This window comes from Sciurus carolinensis, chromosome 1, assembly GCF_902686445.1.
Source record: "Sciurus carolinensis chromosome 1, mSciCar1.2, whole genome shotgun sequence".
In the NCBI taxonomy this organism is placed as follows: Eukaryota; Metazoa; Chordata; class Mammalia; order Rodentia; family Sciuridae; genus Sciurus; species Sciurus carolinensis.
The window spans coordinates 105,651,047-105,675,759 of record NC_062213.1 but is presented as its reverse complement, the minus strand read 5'-3'; the positions used below and the strand labels follow the sequence as shown (position 1 = coordinate 105,675,759).

At 43.3% G+C, this 24,713-nt stretch overlaps 1 protein-coding gene across 6 annotated transcripts; it reads left to right on the top strand.

Annotated features, from left to right (window-relative positions):
• Mab21l3 (mab-21 like 3) lies at window positions 1-24,713 on the top strand. Of its 6 annotated transcripts, XR_007110144.1 has the most exons (8): window positions 923-1,070; window positions 1,410-1,655; window positions 9,872-10,012; window positions 13,130-13,421; window positions 17,202-17,380; window positions 17,810-18,004; window positions 21,631-22,908; window positions 23,799-24,713. XR_007110144.1 is itself a non-coding variant. In XM_047563591.1 (7 exons), the coding sequence occupies exons 2-7, from the start codon at window positions 1,410-1,412 to the stop codon at window positions 21,862-21,864; spliced, it is 1,287 nt and encodes a 428-aa protein (XP_047419547.1). In that variant the 5' UTR covers window positions 1-55; the 3' UTR covers window positions 21,865-24,713. The 6 variants fall into 6 exon arrangements, 5 of the variants coding, with proteins under 5 accessions (XP_047419547.1, XP_047419458.1, XP_047419372.1 ...); XM_047563591.1 differs by lacking the exon at window positions 923-1,070 and adding an exon at window positions 1-55 and having other exon boundaries at window positions 21,631-24,713; XM_047563502.1 differs by lacking the exon at window positions 923-1,070 and adding an exon at window positions 449-522 and having other exon boundaries at window positions 21,631-24,713.

Sequence of the window (24,713 nt, the reverse complement as noted above, 5' to 3'; positions counted from 1 at the left end):
CAAAAACAGGAGCACATGGGAGAAATGACAAGACTTTGGTGAAGTTGAAAATGAGGTGGAGAGAGAATTCTGAAGGGTGGTTGGGAGGGGAAGTCTCTTGTTCCATCTGGGAGAAACTGATATGACAGTTTGGCATGATGACCTGTGGTTAGAGAAGCCCAGGGGAAAAGAAACTTAAATATTTGGGAGCATTTGATATAAAAAAAAAGGCGGGGGTCTATGATTACATAGAGATAAGAGGGAAATCAAGGCAGTTTTGAGGTGGGTAATGGAGGGTCATTGGAGAGGCTGTATGTAGCTTTTTAAGTTTTATATCAGACTACAGATTCATTGAAGATGTCTATAGAAGCCAGACTGAAAGCTGGGACCAGGGAGGTGGGTGGAGCACAGAGCAACCAGGAGTTCTGATGTGGCTTTCACCTGGGCAGAGTCTGGGAGGAAATGCAAATGCTGGGCCAGAGAAATCAAGTGACTGAGGCTCCAGCCAGTGTGGTGGCTGAGTCGTGGTGGCTGCGCTCAGAGGTAGGTTTGGAAAGACGCTTGCCTGAGAGGCATTGCTCAGAAGTGAGCTGGGCTCCCAGCCATGCTGTCAGTTCTTCAGATGGTCTGATAGCAGGCTGTGATGTTTACCAGCTGTACGGAGATCAAGTCATTGTGAAATTTTTCTTCCCTATAGTAAAACTAGTCCCAGCCAGTCAGACTGGGAACTTATTGCCTGAGCTGTTTTCCAACATGAATTTTACTGGCAAAACCAGACGCGAGTGTTTCCTGGACTTTCAGGGGACCTGTTTACACTGACTTCATTTTTAATGTCAGTTTTCAAGTGGGAAGAGGGAAATTATATTGAAAGGTCAGCAGGTGAGCAGAAGGATAGCTTCCCTGCCATTCCTCTGGATGTGTGGTGTGTGTAAGCATGCCTCTCTCTGTGTGCCTGTGTGCGTACGTGTGTGTGCCTGTGTGTATATGCTTTTCCAATGTCAACCCTTGAGCCCTGGTCACTTGTTTGTAGGCATAAGGATGAGTGCCAGGCTGTTTGTTTGGCAATTTTCTATTTGTTTATTGTAAAGAAGGTAAATCCATTTGTGGGATTTTCTGGATTGGAGGGCAAGGGCTATTTACTGTCAACAAAGTAAGGAAAAGGAGATAGAAAGATACTGAACTTCAACATGCATCTAGTGTCAGAACAAAAGCATAAAAAGGAGGGAGAAAGCCAACTACAGAGCTTTCTGTCTTGAGTGGAACTTTTAATTATCTGGGTGGGAAATACAACTTGGTAAACTATTCCCAGGTCGGAGCAGCAGCCAGTAGAACTGTAAGGTTGAAACAGTCACAGGTCAAATTAGATTGGATTCCAATTCAATTTCATCAACTCTCCTTTAAAAAAAGTTTTTTTTTTAATTCCTCAAAAGATGACAGACGAATTCTCACAATTTGGAAATAAGAACTTGAGAGACGAGTTGAAAAACCACATCTCTGGTCCATGTACACGTTTTCAGAGCAATTTCATCCAGAGACTACCATTCCTGGGCAAACTGCCCTCTGGTGTGGTCCTCCGCCGAAAAAAGCCCCAAGAAGTTGCTGCTCTACTCAGCATTGACCAAGAAGCCATGAAATCCTTTTCTGGGGGAGACTTAGAAGATTGCCTACTGAATAAGGTAAGAGCAGAGGCTATTCTTTCCCGTGCATGGGCTCCTCACCCTCCATCCCCACCTCCCACTAAGACTGATCCAGAGGCAATTTCAGGCAGCTTTAAAGATACATAAAATACTCCTCAGAAACCAAGGACCTTCACCCACAAGCATATTTAGGAACTTGACATTTTTCAGTCCTGTCTCTAAGGTTCTAGCACCCAGGGGCAAGTTGGGTATAAAGTAGGCAAGAGAACTCCATTGATACTTTTGTGGTCATGAAGCAAGTCACTTTACCTGCTTGAGCCTTAACTTTTTTCTCCATAAAATGGGAGTGATAATATTAAGGTTTTCATAGGGTCATTGAAAAAGAGCAAATAAAATTAACATAAAACTTTTCAAGAACTCTGAAACTGCTAGTTTAAAAAAAACCATTAAATTTTTTATCATATACCATTTAAGGACTAATTTCTTCTACATAGTGTCATCAGCTCTTAAAATACTAGGACTAGAAGGGATCTTAAATATACCCTAATTTAATTCTTGTACAGATAAAGCTACTAAGGAACAAAGTTAATATTTAAACTAAAATACTTCAATGAAATGTAAGGACCAATTTCAAGGTTTTGTCCCTTTACAAATAAACAAAGCAAAAAGCAGTATCATAGTGATGTTAGTGCATTTCTTAGGCAAAACCCTTAAGAGAGATAAATAGGAAAACTTAGGGTAATAAAAATTAGAGTAAAGGATTTCCCATTATTCCTCCTTTCAGGGAATCTGAATGGAAAGGGTACTAGCCGTCCTCTTCCCATGGATCCTGTATTTTCTTTAAAAAGAAAAAAAAAAAAAAAAAAACTCCAAATTTTTTTAGCCTGGCATTCAAGTACCCTCTGCTTCCCCAGCATTTCTAAAAGCAGAAATTCTAAATGGTTTCTCCATATGTAGAATCCAACCTGTGTACATGTTTCATTTGGTTTGCAGAACATTTTTTTGAATTTTTCAAAATTTTTATAAACATTTCAAAATGGTGAGATTTTGCCTAGAAATCCAGGTTTTTATCTTCTCTAGGGGGGAGGGGTAAGGGGTGGGAATCAGGATACCTGGCAAACTCAGGTCCCAATTTCTTGCCTGGAAGCCATGGGCTGAAGCTGAGTGTCTGTTAGACAGAACATGTGCTGGCCAGTTCTCAGGCCGCTGCCTCCTGGGTCTGACACCAGCCCCTGCTTACACTCTTTCTCTGTCCTGAGTGTCTTGTGCTCTGTCCTTGTAGGTGGTTGAGTCTCCTGTTTGTGCCCCCATGAGAACTGTACCCAAGCTGGTCTCAGGCCTCAGCTCCTCATTTCCACTTTACTGGTTTGCATGCATCCTTCAAATTCAGTTTGATTTGGGGATGTAGCTCAGTGATAGAACACTTACTAGTATGCTAGAGGCCCTGGATTTGAGCCACAGCCTGCAAGCATGCGAGCGCGCACGCACACACACACACGCACACACAAACAATGAAGAACAGTAACTCTTTTATATCTGTTCTATTAATAAACTGCTCTATGTTTTTGTTTTTTTAAAGAAGTTCAGCTCAGAGTCCACTTTCTCAAAAATAATTTCCCTGACACCCCAACCCCAACCATTTTTACCCTCCTAGGAGCTCCCATAATAACTGTTACTAATAGAGCTTATTGGGAAATTCATTGCACATTGACTCCTAACACGTTTCTTATTATGACTTTGGTTGGTGACTTCAATATTATGTCATTATGCTATTCATAAGTTTCTGGGGCCAAGAAAAGTATCCTCAACATTTTTCTTTTCTCAGACATTCCCTGCCTCAGCCTCCCAAGCTGCAGGGATTACAGGTGTGTGCCACCATGCCTGGTCATAACCTTCATTTTTACAGAAGAGGAAATAGTTTTATGGGGATGAAATAACTTGCCTCAAGTCTCAAGCTAGAATGTGAAGGTGCTGAGGCTTCAGCCCAATCCTTTACTAGGATATCTCACCTGCCAAACCCTCTGAATCTCTGTAGACACACAGTGAAGATGTGCTTTGTGCCAAACCCTGGGCTCTGGTTCAAGGGGAGCCCTAGGCCTGAGATAAGGGTGCTGAGAGAGAAATTCTAGGCCTCTTCCAAGGATGGGCCTGTCCTGCTGACAGAGTTCGCATCTATCTCCAAGGAGAAAGGAGGAAGCTCTTTGTGTAGACAGGCAAACCCTTCATCAACACATGGCAGATGCAGGGTCCCAGTGGAGGTCTTAACACAGCACCGGAGAACAGAGGGGCATTCGCTCTGGCAAGAGATGTGTGTTCAGAGAAAGGGGACAGAGACAAAAGTTTGGAGGATGGGCAGGGGGGTAAATAAGTGGGGAGGTACAGAAGAGATCCTCCAAGAGAAGGGAACCCCATTCATATATTTGAGGTGGCTTTCACTCTGAGTCTCCTTTGATTTTGGGTGACAGAACAGGGCAGTGGTTGCAGATACAGGCTTCAGAATGATACTACCTGGGTATGAATCCCTGTTCTGGAACTTACTAACTCTGGGACCCTGGGTGAATTACTTAGGTTTTCCAAGCTTCTAGCCCTCACCTGTCAAATGGGAACCATCCTGGTATCTAACATAAACAATTACTTGGAGGCTCAAATGAGACTGCTCTTTTAAACTGCCCTGCACCCAAGAAGGAGGCAATAATCCCAGTCCTCTAGTGCTGTTGCTGTAGAACTTCTGCTACATTTAGGAATTTTAAATACCCTGGGACCCAAGCATTCAACTCTTAGGAGAATCAGTCTGATAAGATAAGGCTAGGATGTCTCCTCTGTTTCTGTCACAGAATTGGTCTCCATCCCTTGAACAATTAGCTCCTGGAAAACAGAGAAGAGGTCTGGTTGTTTCATCTTTTAACCAATGGTTGGGTTGAAAGAGATTCCAGAACTAAAGAGCTGGCTTCTTCTTTCCTGGAAGGAAGTTCTCAGCTGTTTTCCCTTCCAAACACTCATCCCGGATGATGCTCTCAGAGACCGTCTGATTGTGACCAGTTCCCTGTGATATTTCGGCCTGGTGCTTAGCATTGCCCCTCCCCCTCCCTCAAGGAAGTGTGTTGCAATGTGAATGAGTCAGAGTGGTGTTATTATAGGGGACAATCTTGAATTCCCAATGATTTATATTTGAAACAGTAAATTGTTCATGAACTTGAGCTATGAATAGCAAATGACTTGTGGGACAACAGTAGGCCAGAGGCTGTGGTTGGCAAGGAGGAGGGCAGGCTAGCCCAGGATGGGATGTGTACATGTGTGCAGACACAGAGACTCGCCAGGAGAGAAGGCGGCCCACGCAAAGCGGATGGCGTCACATCCTAACTTTGCTGGGGTCAGTGCAGCAGAAGGCCTGGCATTGGTGACCTAAGAACATCTTGCATCGTGAGCCTGATTAGCTTAATACAATTCATTTCTGCCTTTGTCACTCTTCAAATGCAGTCTTTTAAGAAGGAAAACACACCTTTATTCCTTGATTTAATCAGCAGAGAGGAGAATGAAACTGCAACAGGCATCTGAGATCAAGTTTGGATTGAATATGCTTTTGAGTGCATTTTCTTAAATTATCCTATTTTCTCCGTAAGTTTATTTTAATTTTATTTTCCCTAAAATAATTTTGGTGATGAGACTGCCTCAAAACTGCAACTCATGTCATCATTGCTTCCTGAATTTTGAGAGGCAATAAAGGGATTCAGGTATGGAGGGGTCTCTACTTATGGTAGAATATCCTTCTTTTTACCAAAATCATGCTCTGTAAGCTACCTCAGGTCCCCACTCTGCTTTTTCACACCATCAAATGGAATCTTCTTGCTTTCTGGGCTGTGGTCAGGATAAGTGAAGAGAAGCAGTCTGGGAGTTCTAGATGAGGAGTGACAAGAGGTATGTGGACTGAGCCTGGGAACCCCCAGCACCAAGCATTTTGGGGGCTGCTGAGCTTAGAGATCTTGTAGAGGTAAGAACCTACGGCAGAACTGGGCATGGCGGTGCACACCTGTAATCTCAGCCACTTGGGAGGCTGAGAGGCAGGAGAATTAACATCTTAGTGGGAAAGTGTCTGCCACTCAGCTCCTGTGGCTTGGGCTCTGTGGGGACAGACTTGTCCAGGGCTGGGCTCTTCCTCCCAGCTGCGGTCCATACCTGGCATCCTTGTCCAGCCCCAGCTGCATTAGCCTGGTGTCCAATGACACCTAAACAAATTTTTTTTTGGTTCAGGAAGGTAAAGGGTAGGTATTATTTTCTGTACTTCTGAACTTGAGGATGTGACACAGTGTGGTGGAAAGAGGAGTTGGTGTACCTGGGCATTTGATATAGTCCTACTTCTGACAGCTGGTGTGACATTAGGGGAGCCAGTCATTGGTCTGATCCTCTGTTAAGTGACATCAGTGAGGTCTCTTACATTCGAAAATCATGAATCTAAGCTGTAGCAGAGGTGGTAAAAGAAAAATCAAACCAGAATTTGTGGTTTTAGATTCCTAAGAAACATTCCCTTATTCTGGCTTTTCCCCTTTGGAAATCAAAACAGATTATAAAGATGAGCTAATCACACTAATCATCGTGTATAATGAGTAAGAAATTATAGATGTCTTTCAGGATGTGTATGATCTTGTCCTGCCCAGTAAAAAGAAATTCCAACATCAAATGAGGGCACAGTTGGTAGAAGAGATTTGTACTGAAATTTTTTCTAATAGGCTAACTCATCAAATGTGTTATGTGCACACACACGTACGTTTTTATCAACTAGAAGTGATTTGATAGTGTCAGCGATGACTCCTCAACTGCTCAGTTTATTAACTCATGAACACGCACACACACACACACACACACACACACACACACAGTTGTGCTGTTCACATTTGTGTTCTGTCGAATCACAGCAGTTGACTTAGAGGATTTAGAAGCTAGCATTAGTTTCCAACACATCCTGAGACGTTAACTATTAGAAAATACTATTCCCCAGTCACTTCAATTGTGATGTTCTATCTAATTAGAATATCTTGTATTATTTTTATCTTGTGTTACTTGTAATTACCTTGCATGACTTTTTCTCATTATACCAAAATCAGACTTCCAGTCTCTGAACTCAAATTGAGCAACGTGCCTTTATCCATTTCCTATTCAGGCTGGAAAATGTAGCCCACTGCTGAAACCCTACCTTGCTTTTATTCCTCTCTAACTCTTGCCCAACAAACTCCAGTCTTAGCCCTTGAGCTCTCATACTTGGATCACTGAGAGGTGCAACACACAACTGAGACCACTTGTATCCCAGTGTCGTGGGCCTGGCCATAGTGAGTCTTCCTGCTGCCTAGCCATCTTTACACATGTACCCAAATAGCATCTCATTCCTTAGGGACCTATTTCAACAGTCTATCACCTGAAGCAGCCACCTCCCCACCTCACTTTCAAAACATCATCTCATCTCCTAATCTATAAAGAATATAGACTTCAGGCAGGAAATTTCTCTGATTCCACCATCTCCTACGCGTTTTCCTGTATCTGCACCCTTTCTTCTTTCTTTCCTTCTGATGCACAAAGGTGAATTCCTCATGCAGCCTTCTGGATTTGCATGACTTCTTCCTCCTGGGAAATCCCCAGTGGATGGTTTCACTCCACACTGCCTTTTCCTCCTCCCCTGATGCTTTTCTCTCCACATTTAAACATATTCCAGCCTGTACGTCATTTTGGAAAACTTGTTGGTGCTCCTTGGGTTTGATTTCAATTCTTTTTGCTCCTGTAGTCAAACTCCCTAACCTAGAGGTTCTTACTCTGTCCTCATGTCCGTTGTCTGGGTGCCTACAGCAGACAGCATGAACCTCTCCTGGTACAAGATTGCTGTGATTTTAATTTCCAGTTTGTTTGTCTTGCTTTGTCAGCACATCTGTAAATCTCTTGATAGGTAGCACAGAGCCCAGCAGGAAGTGGATGTTCAGTAATAATTGGTCAAATGGAGTTGAATCACAATTATGGAAGAGAAGTCTTATACCAGAAGGCACCTTCATCAAATCTTCTGAAAGCATCTGTCTTTATTTTTGGCATAGCAAATGAACTGACTGCCTCCCCAAATCACATTCTCTCTTCCACTTTCACAAGCTGGAAGATGCAGCTTACAAATGTTCAAGGAGGGTACCCTTGGTCCAGTCTCCATGATGAATGTAGTGCAGTGGACATTAAAGGTACAGAAAGTGTGAGTGGCTGCTGGTGGTGAAAGGAAGATGTTAGAAGCTAGTATAGACATGATCGTCATATTCAAGGTCAGGCAAGACACATGGATTGTTTTAAAACTATATTTTAGCTATATATGGACATGATATGATACCTTTATTTTATTTATTCATTTTTATGTGTTGCTGAGGATCAAATCCTGTGCCTCATGCATGCCAGGCAAGGGCTCTACCACTGAGCCAAAACCCCAGTCCTGACACATGGATTTTGAAAATACTATTTCACAAATATATTATATTTCCAATGAGATTATAAGCACCATGAGATTATATGATCAGGAGCCTCGTTTATAAGGTGTTAGCATCTGGAAGGGGTTAGCTTGTTTTTCAAAGACAATCCTCTCTGGAGATATGTGCATATAAAATGGGCCTCAGCCTGCAGATTAGGTCACCTGTCTCTGTGGTACTCGGGGGCACCCTACACTTCTCCTTTATGGCACCCCCCACACTTGTGTCCTGTGCTTATGTGTGACTTCCCACTACAGTTAAGTGTATGGTTATGACTATCTTAGTCACTGCTATGATCTAGCATGTAGCAGTGCCTAGCACATAGTAGGTGCTAAACAAACACTTATTGATGAACTGACTTTATAGAGGATATATAACGTGCAAATAGATGTATTCTCCTATTTGTAGTCTATGTGTGTGGAATGGCTTGTTGGTCAGTGAACAGAAATCTCTTTTATTTGGGTGCTTTTTCCTGGATGTTTTGAACAGTTTATGGGGTACCAAAACTACTCTAGAATAACTACTCTAGAAATGGCCAATAGACCAAAATCAGAAGGAATATAAAGATTCATCGTTCGGTATTATGTCTCAATGTATCAAATCAGTCCCTGGCTGAAGGAGACTCCCCCGTCCACAGGAGACTCCTGAGCAAATGAAGAACCCCCACCATTTCAGAAGAAACTTGCAAACTCTTTCCACTTCTTCCTTCATGTGGATTTTAAGGTGTCCCCTGCAGTTCACTAAAATTTCCTTTGTGTTTCCCACAAATGTCTATTTCCCTAAATATTAATTATCTTATTGATGTTCAGTTTTCTATGAGAGTTTTCCGGTTCTCGGTGACGCACTGTGCAGTCAGAGGAGTCATAAATGAGTGCTTCTTCTTAAGGGTCTAGTAGCAGAAGGAGGTGGTGCATACAGAGGTGAAGGGAGCCTCTGTTCACTGGTGACATAAGTGGGAAGCAATCTGCTGTGTGTTTACACACATTAAACTGTTTAATATTTACCAACCTGGAGAAAAGACATTATTATTCCATTCTGGTCTCACCATGGTTCACAGAGCCTTTTTATGATAATCTGGTTTGTGCAATCTTTCCCAAATTCATCTCTCATCCCTTTCTTCTTCCTTTCCCTGGCTCCAATCACAGTGGCCTCTCACAGGCCCTCCAGCATGGTCAAGCATGCTCCTATTTTAGGGGCCTTGGAACCTGCTTTCTCAAGCTGCCTTCATGACCCACTTGAATGTCACCCCTTTTAGGAAGCCTTGCCTGGCCACCCCCTATCTACATTAGCCACCCCTTTATTCACTAGTCTTATATCCTAATTTATTTTTCTTCATGACACTTATTATACCTGGTATTACATTATACACACGCACACACACACACACACACACACACACATGCACACAAACACAAACACACACAAATACCCTCTGTATTTTCAACTAGAGGACAAGTATCTCTATGCTGTTCACTATTGTCTTTATCACTGTTGTGTCCCCAGCAAGCGTCTGGGCACCTGCCACATAGTAGGTTCTGGATAGATATTGGATGAATGTTCCTATTTCCAAAGAAAACATAGAGGGACTGGCAAGTATAATTGCAGTTAGAGTCAGATCTAAGTTCATCTCCCCGGGATTCTTGGGAAGGCAGGATTTTTGCCCTGAATATCTTGCAGGTCACACACCACTAGGCCCTTGTCTCAACACTTTCTTTTGCCAGCACCTTGGGACCCACACAGGAAATAACCTCCTTGCTGATCCCTTCACCCCAGGTGGACTTGAGACGACAGCAGGTTTCCCAGGCTGTGGAGGAGGTACAGAGAGTCATCCACCGTTTGACCACAGAAATCAGCCACCAAGACATTCGATTCCAAGCTGTGCCTTACTCTGACATATACAATGGGAACATCAAGGTAAGCAATGTCACTTGTCTCTAAGTGCCACTAAGAGACCAGTGCCTTTGGGGGTGGAACTCGATATGCAGTAGGTGCTCACCCCACTAAGAGTACTTAACACTCTGTGTTTCCCCAGGTGCTCTTAGTACTTATCATTTATAATCACATGTCATAGATGTTATCTCGGTGGAGCCCCATGCTCCTGGACAATGCAGACAGGGCTTGGAGAAGCCCAACGACTCAATCAAGTCATATTTCGTGGAAAACCAGAGCTCCTACCAAGGCTTCTGATTCCAAAGCTTGTTCCACTGGGATGATTAAAGCTCATTAGACATGCATTCTTAATTAAGCACTCAGATTGGGGACTAGGTCAAGGGAACTGAGGCCATTGTTAGGAAGATAGTTGAAACTGAGAGTCTCTGGGGTGTAGGTGGAGAAAGGAAGAAGGTAGAAAAGGCGGCCCTTTGACTGCAGGAGTGCCTCACAGTCCCTCTGTTTGCTAAGGAATCCGGTGGAGTATAAGCCACCAGGACCCATGCACGACACTCAGCATTTGTGCAACACTGTCACATGGGCAGAGTTGTTTGACAGCAATGATCTCACTCTGACCTGTTAACAACCTGTGGAAAAGACAGGGTGCTTATTCCCATTTAAAATATGAGAGAAGTGACGTTCTGCATCATTCTGAATCTTCATCATTCTTTATTGCAATTTTCCTGATGCCACCTAAGAACCTCTTACATCTTGTACTAAATTGGTTTGAACTCATGTTCTGTTTTTCACACCAGAGTGTAAGCTCCTTGATTGTGGGGATCCTGTTTACTGGTTGCTTCATTCCCAACAGCCAGCATGGTGTGTGTGGCACATGCCAAACACTCAACTTATGTTGAATGAATGAGTGAATCGGTAAAAGAATTTGTACCTGAACAAAAGACCATTGCTGACCTAATGTATCTCAAGGTGGAGAGACACAAAGATAACCCACAAGATTCTGGGACTTGTAGATTTTGAGACAGAGTCAGATCTTAGGAAATTCATTCCAGGATGAAAATTGTAAAGCTAGATTAGACCCTGGAGTTTTAGAACCCACCTGCCCATCTCAACCTCCCCAGGTCAACCCTAAGTTGAACAAATACGGACCAGTGAGTGGGAATAGATATACTGCATCACTTTTCCTAGAACTATAGTGAGGAAATTTCCTTCTATGCTCCCATTTAGAATTCATAGCTCCAAAATATACCTTGTGTTTATATACTTCATGTCTTGCATATTAAATTTTGAAAATAGTTATATGTAGCATATAAAACTGCTTTAATTTTACCTGGGACTGACTTCAACAAGTATTGATTAAGCACCATTTATGGACTAGCAACATGATAGTTGTGCTCTTGAATTGACATGCAGGTGGATTCAAACAGCATGTACATTTTTAATTCCCTGGTTTAGATTTGACCCATCTTTTTTAGTCCGGCCCCCTTTCTATGGACACCGTAAGTCATGCGCAACCATCATCAAAACCTCAATCTGTTGTTCTCTGAGAGCAAGGCAGCTAATTTTGATGTTCGTTTCTGAAGTGGCCAGTGACCAGGCCCTGAGCAAGAGTTAACCACACTCCACTGTCAGAACTTTCCATGAAGAGGAGGTAGCTGACCTACAGGGAAGGTGTGGCATGGAGTGGGCTGCTGTGCGATATGGCCAAAGTTCAAGTTGCCTTTGGCAGTGCTGCACTCTTGACTAGCTTATTCTATCCTTTGGACTATTGGCCAATTTTCTTGCTGACCACTGTTGAACTGGTTTCTGGAGAATAGGAGTGGGTGGATCTGGATTGCTTGCTTTTTCCCATTAAACTTAGAATCATCTCAATAGCTCACATTGTCTAAACAAAGTCTTTCATTTCACCTTTGATTCTGTAAGGGTTAGTCATTAATAATGGGTATGGATCCTCAGTACAGGCAACAAAAAAGGTTGCATTTTGTAAAATTATGCCACCCCTTTTTCCATCCCTTCCCACCCTGTATTCATTATTCATATCAGAACTTTCACCCATTCCAGATCATTCATTCGTTCATTCATTCATTATTTTTTTGTCTGTTTGTTTTGCTTTTGTTCATATTTTGTTGTGGTTGTTTTGATACTGAGTATTGAACTCAGGGTCACTTTACTATTGAGCCACATCCCCAGCCCTTTTAATTTTTTGAGACAGGGTCTTGCTAAGTTGCTGAGGCTCTCACTAAGTTGCTGAAGTTGACCTCAAATTTGTAATCCTCCTGCCTCAGCCTCCAGAATCTCGGGGATTACAGGTATGTGCCGCTGTACCTGGCCAGGTCATTCATTCTTGAATGAAAACCAACCCAGGGCAAGAAAATGATCATTGAATGAGCTCCCAAAAGATCTAAACTTAGCTGGGCATGGCGGTACATGCCTGCAATGCTACCTACTCAGAAGGTTGAAGTAGCATGATTGTAAGTTTGAGGCCAGCCTGGACAATTTACCAAAACCCTGTCTTAAAATAAAAAATAAAAAGGGCTGGGAATGTAGCTCAATGGTAGGGCACTTGCCTAGCATGCATGAAGCTCTAGGTTCAATCCCCAGTACTGAAAATAAAAGACTTAAACTCAAATTCTGGCTCTTCCTGCTTCCTGACTGTGTGTCCCTGGGGAGATCTAAGCCCCTGTGAGCTGTTGAGGGCCCCCATTTGGGCAATGGCAACAAAGCCCACCTCACTGAGTGTCTGTGAAGATGGAAGGGGCAAATGTGTGAGAATTGCTATGCTTCGCATGTGTAGAAGTGAATGCATACTAGTTTCTTCCTCTCCTTTTTCTTCTCCTCTTGAACTAAGGTCCCTTCCAGAGTGCTAGGATTTTTTTTTTTTTTTTTTTTGGTTTTGTACTTGTGGATTCATGAAACCAAAAACTCAGTGAGTTAATTTATCTGCCGCAGACTCAGTGGATCAGTGGCAAGACAAAGACGTAAGCCTCTTGCAATGCCCAGGTCTAGTTTGCTGTCTCCCTGTCACACTGCTGTGGGCTGAGTGGTTAACTGCGCTGCCTGCCTCGACAGGTCAGCTCTCCGGGGACTCTGTTCCCTCCCCCGTCTGTGAACTCACACTCGTTTTCTCAACTTTCCTGACCCCAGGTTTTGGCCCCCAGCCAGTTCCTTGTCACAGTGCCAGTGAAAGGCCTGGCTGGGTACCGGGACACCAGGGAGCGGCGCTGGCGGTACTACACCCTGCAGGGCACCCGGATCCCCTGTCCTCTGCGGAACCCGGAGGGCCTGCAGCAGTGGCTGGAGGTGGAGCAGTTCATGAAGAGCCTGTGGCAGTGGCATGAGGCAGACGTGAACATTGAGGGGGACATTGTGCCCGCCAAGGTCCTCCTGGTGTTCCGGAAGCTGGTAGAAAATGCCATTAGAACCTGTCACCTCTCAGGTACAAGGGAAATTGTTGGTTTTCTTCTTTTTCTCTAAAAACCTCTGCCTGGGTGTTACCTGAGGTGATAATCATGTGTTCTTTGCAGTGTGGAGTTTCTCTTTTTCTGTTGTGACACACAGAAGATTGGAATTTGTACAGACAAACACTCCCATGGATTTAAGCAGATCACTGTCCCAGCATTTGCATAAGCTGTGGGCTATGCACCTTTCCAGGACCTCAGTGTATTTGTTTAAAAAACAAATGATTCACAAACCCCAGGTCTTTGTTCACACGTTCCCACTGCGACAGCCTCCCCTGGACTGCAGAGCCCCCACATGTTGCGATACCACACTTGAAAACCGCCCAATTGTACCAGAACACAGAACCTTGAAGCCATAAGAACTAATTAAGTTTGACAACTCCAATATTTTAAGCTATTGTATAGTATGGCCTATGTAGATGTATATACACACAGGTATACACACTGTTTTTAAAATTTTTTTATTGGTTATTTTTAGATATACATGGCAGTAGAGTATTTTGATGCATTATACAAAGTTATTCTAATTAGGACCCCATTCTTGCAGTTGTACTGATGTGGAGTTACACTGGTAGTATATTCATGTATGTGCATAGGAAACTTATGTCCAATTCATTCTATTGCCTTTCCTATTCCCATCCACCTTCCCTTCCCTTCATCCCCTTATGTCTAATCCAATGAACATCTGTTCTTCCCTCCCCACTCCCCTTATTGTGTGTTAACATTTGCATATCAGAAAGAACATTCTGCCTTTGGTTTTCTGGGATTGGCTTATTTCACTTAGCATGAGAGTCTCCAGTTCTATCCATTTACTGGCAAATGCCATACTTTCATTCTTCTTTATGGCTGAGTAATATTCCACTGAAACACCTTTTGTTCATGTGAAGCACACAGGTGAATTTCATACTAAAAAAAAAATGACTGATTTCCTTAATTATAAGAGTGTTTATAAGCCATTAAGAAAAAAAGAGTTGACTGGTTGAATAATAACCCAAAGAATAAGTAAATCACGGAAAGGAATATAAGTGGATTATAAATGAATGGTAAAAATAAGAAAAGATTATTCCACTTAATGTGTATTTCAAGAAATGTGCATTCAAATCTCTAACAGATTGAGAGATGAGAGTGTGAACCCCATTCAGCATGGGGTGGGCATGGTCAACTGGGTATATTCATGGATTAAAGTTGGAAGTGCACTGGTGCCTCCTTTTTAAAAGGCAATGTGTCCATTTTTTAATTTTAATTTTAACTTTTAATTTTTAATTTTATGTTGGCAAATGAATGCAATCCATTGAATTTTAATGACCATTTTTACATAAAAGCATAGTATACCACACCCAAATATTTTTTATTTCAACATATTCATAAATGCATATAACATAATTGACTCCATTTCAATCCCCAGTACTACTCTGCTTCCCTCCCCTCTTCTGTCCTCCTCATGTCCCTTCTTCTACTCTATGGGTCTTCCTTCTGTTCATTAATTTTTAAATTGGTGCATTATAGTCATCCATGTAAGTGGAGTTCATTGTGATATACTCATATGTGCACATGGCATAGCTGGGTCAATTTCATTTTCCCCTTCCTCCCCTTTCCATCCCTCTTCCTCCCCGCTCAGTCCCCTTTCACTACTCTACTGTTCTCCCTTCTATTTTCATGAGAAACTCTCCCCGTTTTTAAAATTTCTTATTTCTGTCTATCTTCCACTCATAAGAGAAAACATGTAACACCCGACTTTCTGAGTCTGGCTTATTTCACTTAGCATGATAGTCACTAGACTCAAAAACTCAAGGGTCAAAAGTTTCCATTTTTTATTTTTATAACACACTTACTTGGCAATTCAGCAGTTCCAGTTCTACAAATATGTTTCTTCAAATACACGAAGGAATATGCACAAGGATATCCCCTACCAGAGGCTTTGTAAGAGTAACTAGAAATAATCTCAATGGCTAACAAAGGAAAATTGCCTAAGTAAATTCTGCTACCTCTGCCTTTTAAAGGAAGGAGGCACACACATGCAGATATTATGAAAAATGCACATTCAGGGTAATGAAATGAAGAACCACACTGCTGAGCTCTGTGAGTTCCATTAGTTTAGAAAGAAAAGGATACATTTGTGGATATGTTTACTTATCGAAACAGAATTGCTCTGAACAGTTCCCTAATTGTCATAGCTTGTGTTTAATGGTTTTTACTGTATAGAACATGCTTTCATGGATTATTTAATCCCCATAACAATCCTAGAGAGTAAGAATTCTCTTTTGAACTATTTTACAGATGAGAAAATTGAGACTTGAGAGACTAAGTAGCTAGCTGAAGGTCACACCAAGTAAGCAGAGCAAACTGCAGAAGCAGGCTGTGGGCCAGTCAGGCTGCCTTCTGCTCGCCTCTTATACTTTGCCGTATTGTTACTAGTGAAAGTGCAAATCAGAGACTCGGGCTGGACCAGGTTGGCCAGGTGCTTTTAGTAATTGATGCTGAAGTGCCAGACATCATCTCGTTCCTGCCTGGGCAGCTCTGACGAGATGCAGACAATGTGCCCCTCATCGCACCCAGTCAAGGAGGGAATGTTTTCCTTCTGAGCAGCCTAATAATTAATAAGCTTCCATTTTCTTCTTTGAGCAGGGAAAAAAATAATAGATCCTGATTCAAGACATTCATCTGCAGTGAGGGCAGGACTGGGGATATAGCTCAGTTAGTAGAGTGCTTCCCTCACAAGCACAAGGCCCTGGGTTCAAATCCCCAGCACCGCCAAAGAACAACAACAAAACTCATCTGTAGTGAGGGCAAACAAACAAAAACTGCTATCTTTTGAAAGAAATGAGAGAAAAGTAGCAATGAGGAGAGTCTAGTCTGTGAGCTGGAGAACTTTCTTCCTTTTTTTCTCTGCCTGACCAGGAAACAGGCAGTGGGGGCTTCTTTCCACTCACCTGGCCTCTTGAAACAGTGGCTGTGACATGCTTTGAAGGATTTTATAATTACAGGGGCTGATGAGGACAAATACATCTGAGAGTGGGCTGACTTGGCAGAAGGATGGTGGAAACAAATACCATCTAAGAGATTTTAACTCTGATCAAAGCAGGTTAGCAGAATTCCACCACAGGCATATGAATAAGTAAGGGGCTGAGGCTGTCCTTGAACAATGTCAGAGTGTCCAGGTGAAGAGTGAAAAACAATGGTACTGTCCTTCCTTATGTTTGAATTACTCTGAAACCAATATCTCAGTGCTTGGATAGAATGGAGAAGGAATGAGAAAATGGTTGGATTTCGTTTGACAGCAGCAAAAACTGTTGTTTTCCATTTTATTCTATGATTTTCCTTCAGTTGAACCTTCTGAAGAGAATCCACTAATTTAAATGAAAGGAGGCTGGATTGAGGATGTAACTCAGCGTTTAGCATGTTCAAGGCCCTGAGTTCAATCTCCAACATCACACACACACACCTACACACACAAACACACACCTACACACACACACATGAACAGATGTGCTAAAGTAAATTTAACTGAAGAATTAAAGATAGCATAAAGTTTTGGGGCCAAAGCAAAAAAGAAGAACCCCTGCCAGCAATGAGATTTCCTAGTAATGTTCTAACAGTGGTTATTTGGCTGGTTTTGATGTAAATGCCCCTCCTGCCTTTGAACCTGTCCCACACTTTGCCAGGGGTTGCTTGGAGTAGCTGCTCACAGATTCCTTCTCTCAGCGCTCGTGTCGTGCAACCTTTCTCGTCTCATTCTCTGTCTGGTCACTTCCCATCAGGTAAGGTCAGCATGCTAGCAAACTGCGAAGCTGTTTGGGTTGCCATGGAAACATCCGCATGTCAGGTGGAGATAGAGCTGGTCCCCACGGTGGAGATCCCCACCGCCTGGTCTGAGAAAGCACAGTGGCCTCGATGTCTGAAGCGCTGGCCTTCCCCAGAGAAAGTGGAGTGCATCAAGGTATCGGTGACACTAACCATCAGGACACTAGCAGCTTATCCATTCCAGTATGACTGACGGTCAACCAGTTTGCAAAGGGAAGTTGGGGGTTCACTAGATCTGCAGTTCTCAAAGTGTAGGTCCCAGCCCAGACCAGCGTCACCCGAAAACTTGTTAGAAACACAAAACCCCAGGCCCCAGTCTGAACCTGCAGCATGAGGATCTGCGCCCTCCAGGGGTCTCTGATGCGCACTGACGTTGGAGAACAGTTGCCGCAGAGAAAGCAGACAGAGCCCTCTCCTGCTCACTGTCCACATCCTCCGTGGCAGGTGCTGTCCCGTGCTGCCCTTCCGGTCCCCGTGTAGGATGCAGCAGCAGGTCCCCAGGACGGCTTTCTACCTCGGCAGGCATCCTCCTTCTCATTTTGCCAATATTCTCCTCTCCCTCCAGTCATTTGGGTTCAACCTGTCGGCCCGCTCAAGCTATCACTGGCAGCTCGGCTTCTCCCAGGCCGAGCAGGTGCTGCTGGAGCAGCTGGATGAGGATGGGGGCTGCCGCAGACAGTGCTTTCAGATCATGAGGCAGCTCAAGGAGGACGTCTGGTGTCCTGGGAAGAGGCCAGTCATCACCTCCCACCATCTGCAGGTGAGCCGGGGTGGCAGTGGAGTGACCAGGGGCAGCTGTGGTTAGGTGGGCCCCCTCTGGCCTCGTATAGCCTGGCCAGGGCCACTCAGAAGAGGGCGGTGTGTGTGATCAATCTAGGAAGGGGCCGTAGGAGCCACAATTGCCTTTCCGCTGACTGTTACTCATCATGGAAATGGAACAAACTTGGGCTCTGTGTGTGTCCACAATGCCCTGCCCGGTGTAAAATACCCTCTGTCCCCCGGCCTTTTCCAAGTTCCTTTTCTTTCCTTCTTTATTTTTCTTCCTTTCCTTCCCTCCCTCCCCTTCTTTGTTCAGTATATCAGGGATAATTTATTTATCTTTAAATTGACACATACTCTTTGTACATATTTATCAGATATCAATAATTTGATTCATGTATACAATGCATAATGATCAACTAGGGTAATTATCATTTTCCTCTCCTCATGCATCTATCATTTCTACGTGTTGGGAACTTTTGAACTCTTCTAGTTATTTTGCAAAATATAGTAAATCATCTAACTTACAGTCACTCTACAACAGAATGTCTGCCTCCTATCCTGCTATATTTTGGAATCATTAGCCACCTCCCTCTCTACCCTTCCTAAGCTCTAGTGAACACTATTCTATGCTCCACTGCCACAAAGTCAACTGTGTCAGCTGTCACAAATCCATGTGTGAGTGAGAATGTGCAGTATTTGTCTTATTATAATAAGTGGTTTATTATTTCACTTGACATAATGTCCTCCAGTTCCATCCAGGTTACAGCAGATCACAGGATTTTGTTCTTTTTTATGACTGAATAATATTCCATTATGTACATAGATACATCACATTTTCTTTATCCATTCATCTGTTGATGGGCACCTAGGTTGGTTCCATATCTTGGCGACTGTGAACAGTCCTGCAATAAACTCAGGAGTGCAGGTCACTCTTTGATAAGCTGATTTCATTTCCTTTGAATATACACCCAGTAGTGGGATAGCTGGATCATGTGGTAGTTCTATTTTAAGTTTTTGGAGGAACGTCCAGACTGTTTTTCATAATAGTTGTACAAATTTACATTCCTACCACCAATGTACAAGTTCTCCTTACTCTGAATCCTCACCCTATTTACGCTTTGTCTTTTTGAAATTAGCCATTCTACCTGGGATGAGATGAGTATCTCACTGTGGTTTTGATTTGTATTTCCTTGATGTCTAGAGACCTGGAGCATCTTTTATATATTTGTTGGCCATTTGTATTTCTTCTTTTGAGAAATGTCAATTCAAATCATTTGCCCACATTTTCATCAGATTATTTATTCTTTTGGGGTCAAGTTCTGTATATATTCTGAATATAAATCCCTGTCTGCTGTATGGTTTATGGATGCTTTCCATCATTCTGCAGTTGTAACTTCATTCTGTTGACTGTTTCCTTTGCTCTGCAGAAGCTTCTTAGTTTGATACAATTCCATTGTCTGTTTTCACTCTTATTACCTATGCTTTTGGTCTTATCCAAAAAAATCTTTGCCCATATCAATATCTTGAACTGTTTCCCCTGTTTTAGTATTTCCACAGTTTCAGGTCTTACATTTAGGTCTTTGATCCATTTTGAGTTGATTTTGGTATAAGGTAACAGAAATCTAGTTTTATATATATATACACACAAACACGAATATATGCAAATATACATATATAAAATTTATATTCATATACACTACACATGTATATTCATTCATCTATTCACACACATATGTATCCAGTTTTCCTAGAATGACTTATTAAAGAGATTGTCTCTAATGTTCTTCTTAAAATACTTATTTTACGTTTGATTAACTTGTATTAATTGTGCATATTTGTGAGTTTCAGTGTGCTATTTTCCCTCATGCATCTGACATGAGCTGATCAAATCCACCCCACGCTTACACCCTTCCCATCTTCTAGTGACCACCATTCTGTATTCAGATCAACCTCTTTTTTAGCTTCCACATATGAGAGAGAACATGCAGTACTTGCCTTTCTGTGTCTGACTTATTTCACGTAACATCATGTCCCTCGATTCCATCCATGTTCCTGCAGGTGGCAGGATTCCATTCTTTATGGTTGAATGACACTCCATTGTCCATAGGTACCATGTATTCTTTATCCATTGCTCGGTTGGTGGGCATTTCCACTGATTCTGTATCTCTCTTGACACCTTTGTCAAAAGGCTGGAAAGGAAGGCTAATGCCAAGCCTCATAGACCAAATCATGTAAGAATTGCACTTTTAGTTAACGAACAGTGGGAACAATTTGCAGCATTTAAACAAGAAGGAACACAGATTTATATTTCATAAAGGTCATGTGGACTGCAGTGCGGATGGTGTCAGGTTAGACAGTGAATGAAGTCAACGGTTGTTGACAAGGTCCAGGTGAAATGTTGTGCGGTATGGAAGAGGATGTTATCACTGGAGATGAAGTAAGTGGGCAGAGTTGAGAACTGCTTAGGCAGGAGGATTGGCAGGACGTGACTGTGCATGGTGGGGAGAAGGATGACGCCTAGGTTTGTGTCTTGCATAACTGACTGAATAAGCAACTCTGTGTGGAAAGGCCACGAGTTCAGTTTGGACATGTTGAGACTGAGATAACTTTTAGATATCCAAGAGAAACAGGTAAGGAGGTCAGAGAAAAAGTCTGGGCTGGAGCAAACGATTTACAGGTCACCCATATTCATGGGAACTAAAACCTCTGTGGTGGAAGGAACACAGAGTTGGGGAACAAATATAAAGTAAGAGAAGAGGTGCAGGAAGGGAACCCCCAGAAACTCCAACATTTAGAGGTGATTGAAGGATGATTTGCCTGCCAAGGAGTAGCTATAATGCTAGGAGAACACCCAGAGATTAGATTAGCTTGGAAGCTGAGTGAAGAATGGCTCAAAGAGGAGGGTGTAGATGAGGATCTAATCAGCTGAAAGTCAGATAAAGCGAAGTCTGAAGAAGGCTCACTGGATGCAGAAACTGGAGATCACTGGGCCATAGCAAGAGCAGTTTTTAGGATTAAAGGAAGGAGACACCTTATTGGAGGGGATGGGAGGCAGGGAATGAATGAAAGGGAAGAAAATGATGACAAGTGATAGAACTGACTGTTTGGGAAGCCTGGATTTGCAGAGAGGCAAGAGTCAGGGTTAGGAGGGAAGTGTGGGATCAGGGAACAGGAGAGCTGGAACAGGTTGAAAAGTCATGGAAGAAGAGGGAAAGCAATCATATACAGTTTCCGGAAGGCAGGATCTTGAGGATCTTGAGCCAGGGGGTCAGCCCTGGCTTGAAGGAGTGGTGGATGCAGAGGGGAACTCTGGTTTACAAGGATGAGGGGTTCCATGTGGCCTTTAAAGTAGGAGGCAAAGGCATGGTGTGGGTCACTATAGACCTGAGGAGAGTGGCGAGAAATGTCAGAGGAGCCTGAGGGGATAAATCAACAAAGATAGTCAGAGGACCAACTGGCTAAGACTGGGGGCCCATCTGAGACTGGGGATCATGAATTCAGGGCAGGTCTCATTTTCCTGGGCAGCTCCTTTCTCCCTCCTTCCAAGACCACACAGACTCAGTACTTGTTTGTGACGATACTCTGCTCAGTGACCACAGCTGACACCACCTCTTCCTTCTGCAGACAGTGCTCTTTTGGACTTGTGAAAAGTATCCCCACTTGAAGGACTGGCAGGTCTTCAGCAAAGCTCTCCTTCGCCTGGTGCGGAAGCTGCACAAGTGTGTGAGCCAGCACTTCCTGAAGCACTACTTCGTCCCAAAGAGCAACCTCCTCCAATATGCTAACTCCAGCGAGCTGGATTCTGTGGCCCAAAAACTGGCCTTCTTCCTGAAGAATCCCCAGATCAACCTGCCCTGAAGGCCGGCCCTGCCCGGGAGACCCTTGCACACTCCATTCCGCCTTGACCTCCTTGTCCAGGTGGTTCCTCCATCCGGTACCAGGATCCTACCCAGGAGAGAGACAGGAATGGCAGAGGAAATAGCATCAGGACTCCAGAGAGGGAAAACTGTGTCCTGAGATGTCTGATCCAGGCCTCTCTGGAGCTAGGCAAGCATTTCACCCCAGCTACCTCTCTTGAGAATGGCTCCCATCGAGTTTTCCAAGCCACCGATTCTGAACTGATGACAGTTCTGATTTATTTTCTCTTACTCCAGCTCTGATTGTCTGACAGGGAGAACCCCCAGAAGGCCAGACTTTAGCCTGCTGCCCAGAAGTGTTCTCTAGCCCACTGAACATGGGCTCATTATCTTTCCATTTGTAAAATGGAGATGTTAATATGCCTCCTTTGGAGCAGAGCTGTGAACCTGTGGCACATGCTGGGGACTTTTCCACAGGAAGACACTGGAGCAACACAAAGTGCTACTAGCTGGTTTAGGAGCTGGTGTTTGCCTCCGGGTACCCCCACATTGATGGAATGGGCATGCCGGAGCATCTGCACACCCGTACTGCTCGCAGCCCTCCCACACTGTGGTCGGGTGGCCTGTGGTTCTCTCTGCTCCCCTGGTGTTCTCTAAATACAGAAGGAGTGGTCCTAGTGGCTAGTGTGAGTCCACGATCCCCCTGCTGCCAGCCACAGTCCTCTGCTTCCCATGCCAGCATGCAGGAATGGAACTTCTTTCTACTTCTGGAATGAGCTCCATACCATGAACTTGCTTGGGATGATCTTGGTGACATTCACCTAATATATTCCTTTGCTCAAATCATTCAGACACTCATTCATTCATTGATACATAAATGTTCGTTAGGCACTGGGAAAACCACAGAGAGTGAGATGGACCAACTGAACAGGGTAACACCTAGTGGTGAAGACAAGAAATGAACAGATAAATAAAACGTTACTACAGATGAAGCAATTGAGATACACAAAGGATGAAAATGAAAACTGCGGAAGAAGGAGGAAAGGTGACTAAGAACAGGCTTGGAGGGGTGAACATGAGTCAGATCATGTGGTTTTGCAATGCTGGTAAGGGGTCGATATTATAGTCTAAGATCAAAGGTGTAATACTGACTTCTCCCAAAGCAGAAGGGTATCATGATCTGACTTGCATTTTAAATCATTGCTCTGGTGACTGCATCCAGAAGTCTGGGGCTCAAGAGAATCAGGGTACTGACAGCTGGCATGCCTACCTATTTTAAGGGGCATTGAATCCCACAAAGCAGCACATCCTGCACAGCACAGCTGACCAGGAATTCTAGGAGTTCTTGGTAAGAACAGTGGTTTCTCTGGCATTTACTTAATGCTTCTCAACTCAAAGGGCTCCTTTATTACTTTCGAACATCCCTCTCCGCAAATACAAATGACAAAGTGAAATTCCTAAAAGAATAAACTACTGATTTTGTTTTGATGAAAATTCACCTTTGAAAATGAAAAATGATTATTTTTAAAAAGTACTACAACCAAATGATGGAATCCCTAGATTATCACACAGGAAATTGTAATTTCAAAATATCAAAACAAGTCGTAACAGGCATACAAGAAATTTAAGAGTCTTGAAAACATGAAATTACAAACAAAACAGTGCTTTGTTAAATCCTCAAGATTTGCATTCTAATTCTTATATTCTTGAATCTTGAAAAACATCATCTTTGAAGAAGTAGCCCATGTAATGAATTTTTTGCTTTTGTTTATATGATGCAAACATCTTGATCTAGTTTTTAAACAGTATGCAGGCACGGTATGCCAAAAGTGAAAAGTGACTGTGTTGTTGATCAACGTGTGTGTGTGTGGAGAGGGTGGGATTGACATACACAATCACAGTCTGATTCCAGTAGATTCTTCCCCTCTTTCCCAGTAGAGCTGTGGTTTGTGGAGGAAGTAGGACTCTCGGCCGATTCCTGAGTGTTCCACTACTGGCCAGCAGAGGGCAGCAGAAGATCACATATGAAAAGAGTCACGTCCTTGCCCATCCCATTCCCAGAGCCCAGCAGGTGTCACCTACTCAGCCCATCGCCTACACCTGACTACTCCAACCAAGGGACCCAGGAACTGTGGATTTCAGCTCATGCTGAATTGTTGAATATTTCTGCTATTTTAGCAAAAATTCTACTTGAAGCTGAAATCTAAAAGGAGCACCTGTGTGAGGAAGGTCCATCCAGGCACTGTGCAGCTTCCAGCTCCTTTCTGTTTCCAGGGAAAGACTGCACAACTTAGAAATGTCTGACAACATTTCTCCTTTATTCTGGTCAGTTTTTGTTTTTGATTTCTCCAAAACAGCTTTTCCATCATTCTTTCCTTTCCTAGGCACAGGACTACGTTTTATCTTGGACAGGTTGGCTTTCAGCTACTGTGATGAACCCACTTGTATTTGCATCTCAGCTCTGATGCTGCATGGCTGAAACAACTGGAGAGCTGTTGGTTCTCTGAATCTGTAAAACTCTCCAAAAACGGGTGGTGCTGTGGCCTGAACTGCGTCCCTCCTGCCCTCCACCGCAGTTCCTATGCTGGAGCCCTGATCTCCAGCATCTCAGAAAGTGACTGTGTTTAAAGAGATGATCAAGTTAAAAATGCCACCTTTCTGGCTGAGCCCCTAATCTGATCTGACTGTATCCTTATAAAAAGATGGGATTAAAGCACACAGACAGACCCGAGGAATGACCACATGAAGAGGAAGAAAAAGGACAGCCATCTACAAGCCAAGGAGAGAGACCACAGAGGAGACCCAACCTGCTGCACTTCTGTCTTGGACTTGTGGCCTCCAGCACCATCA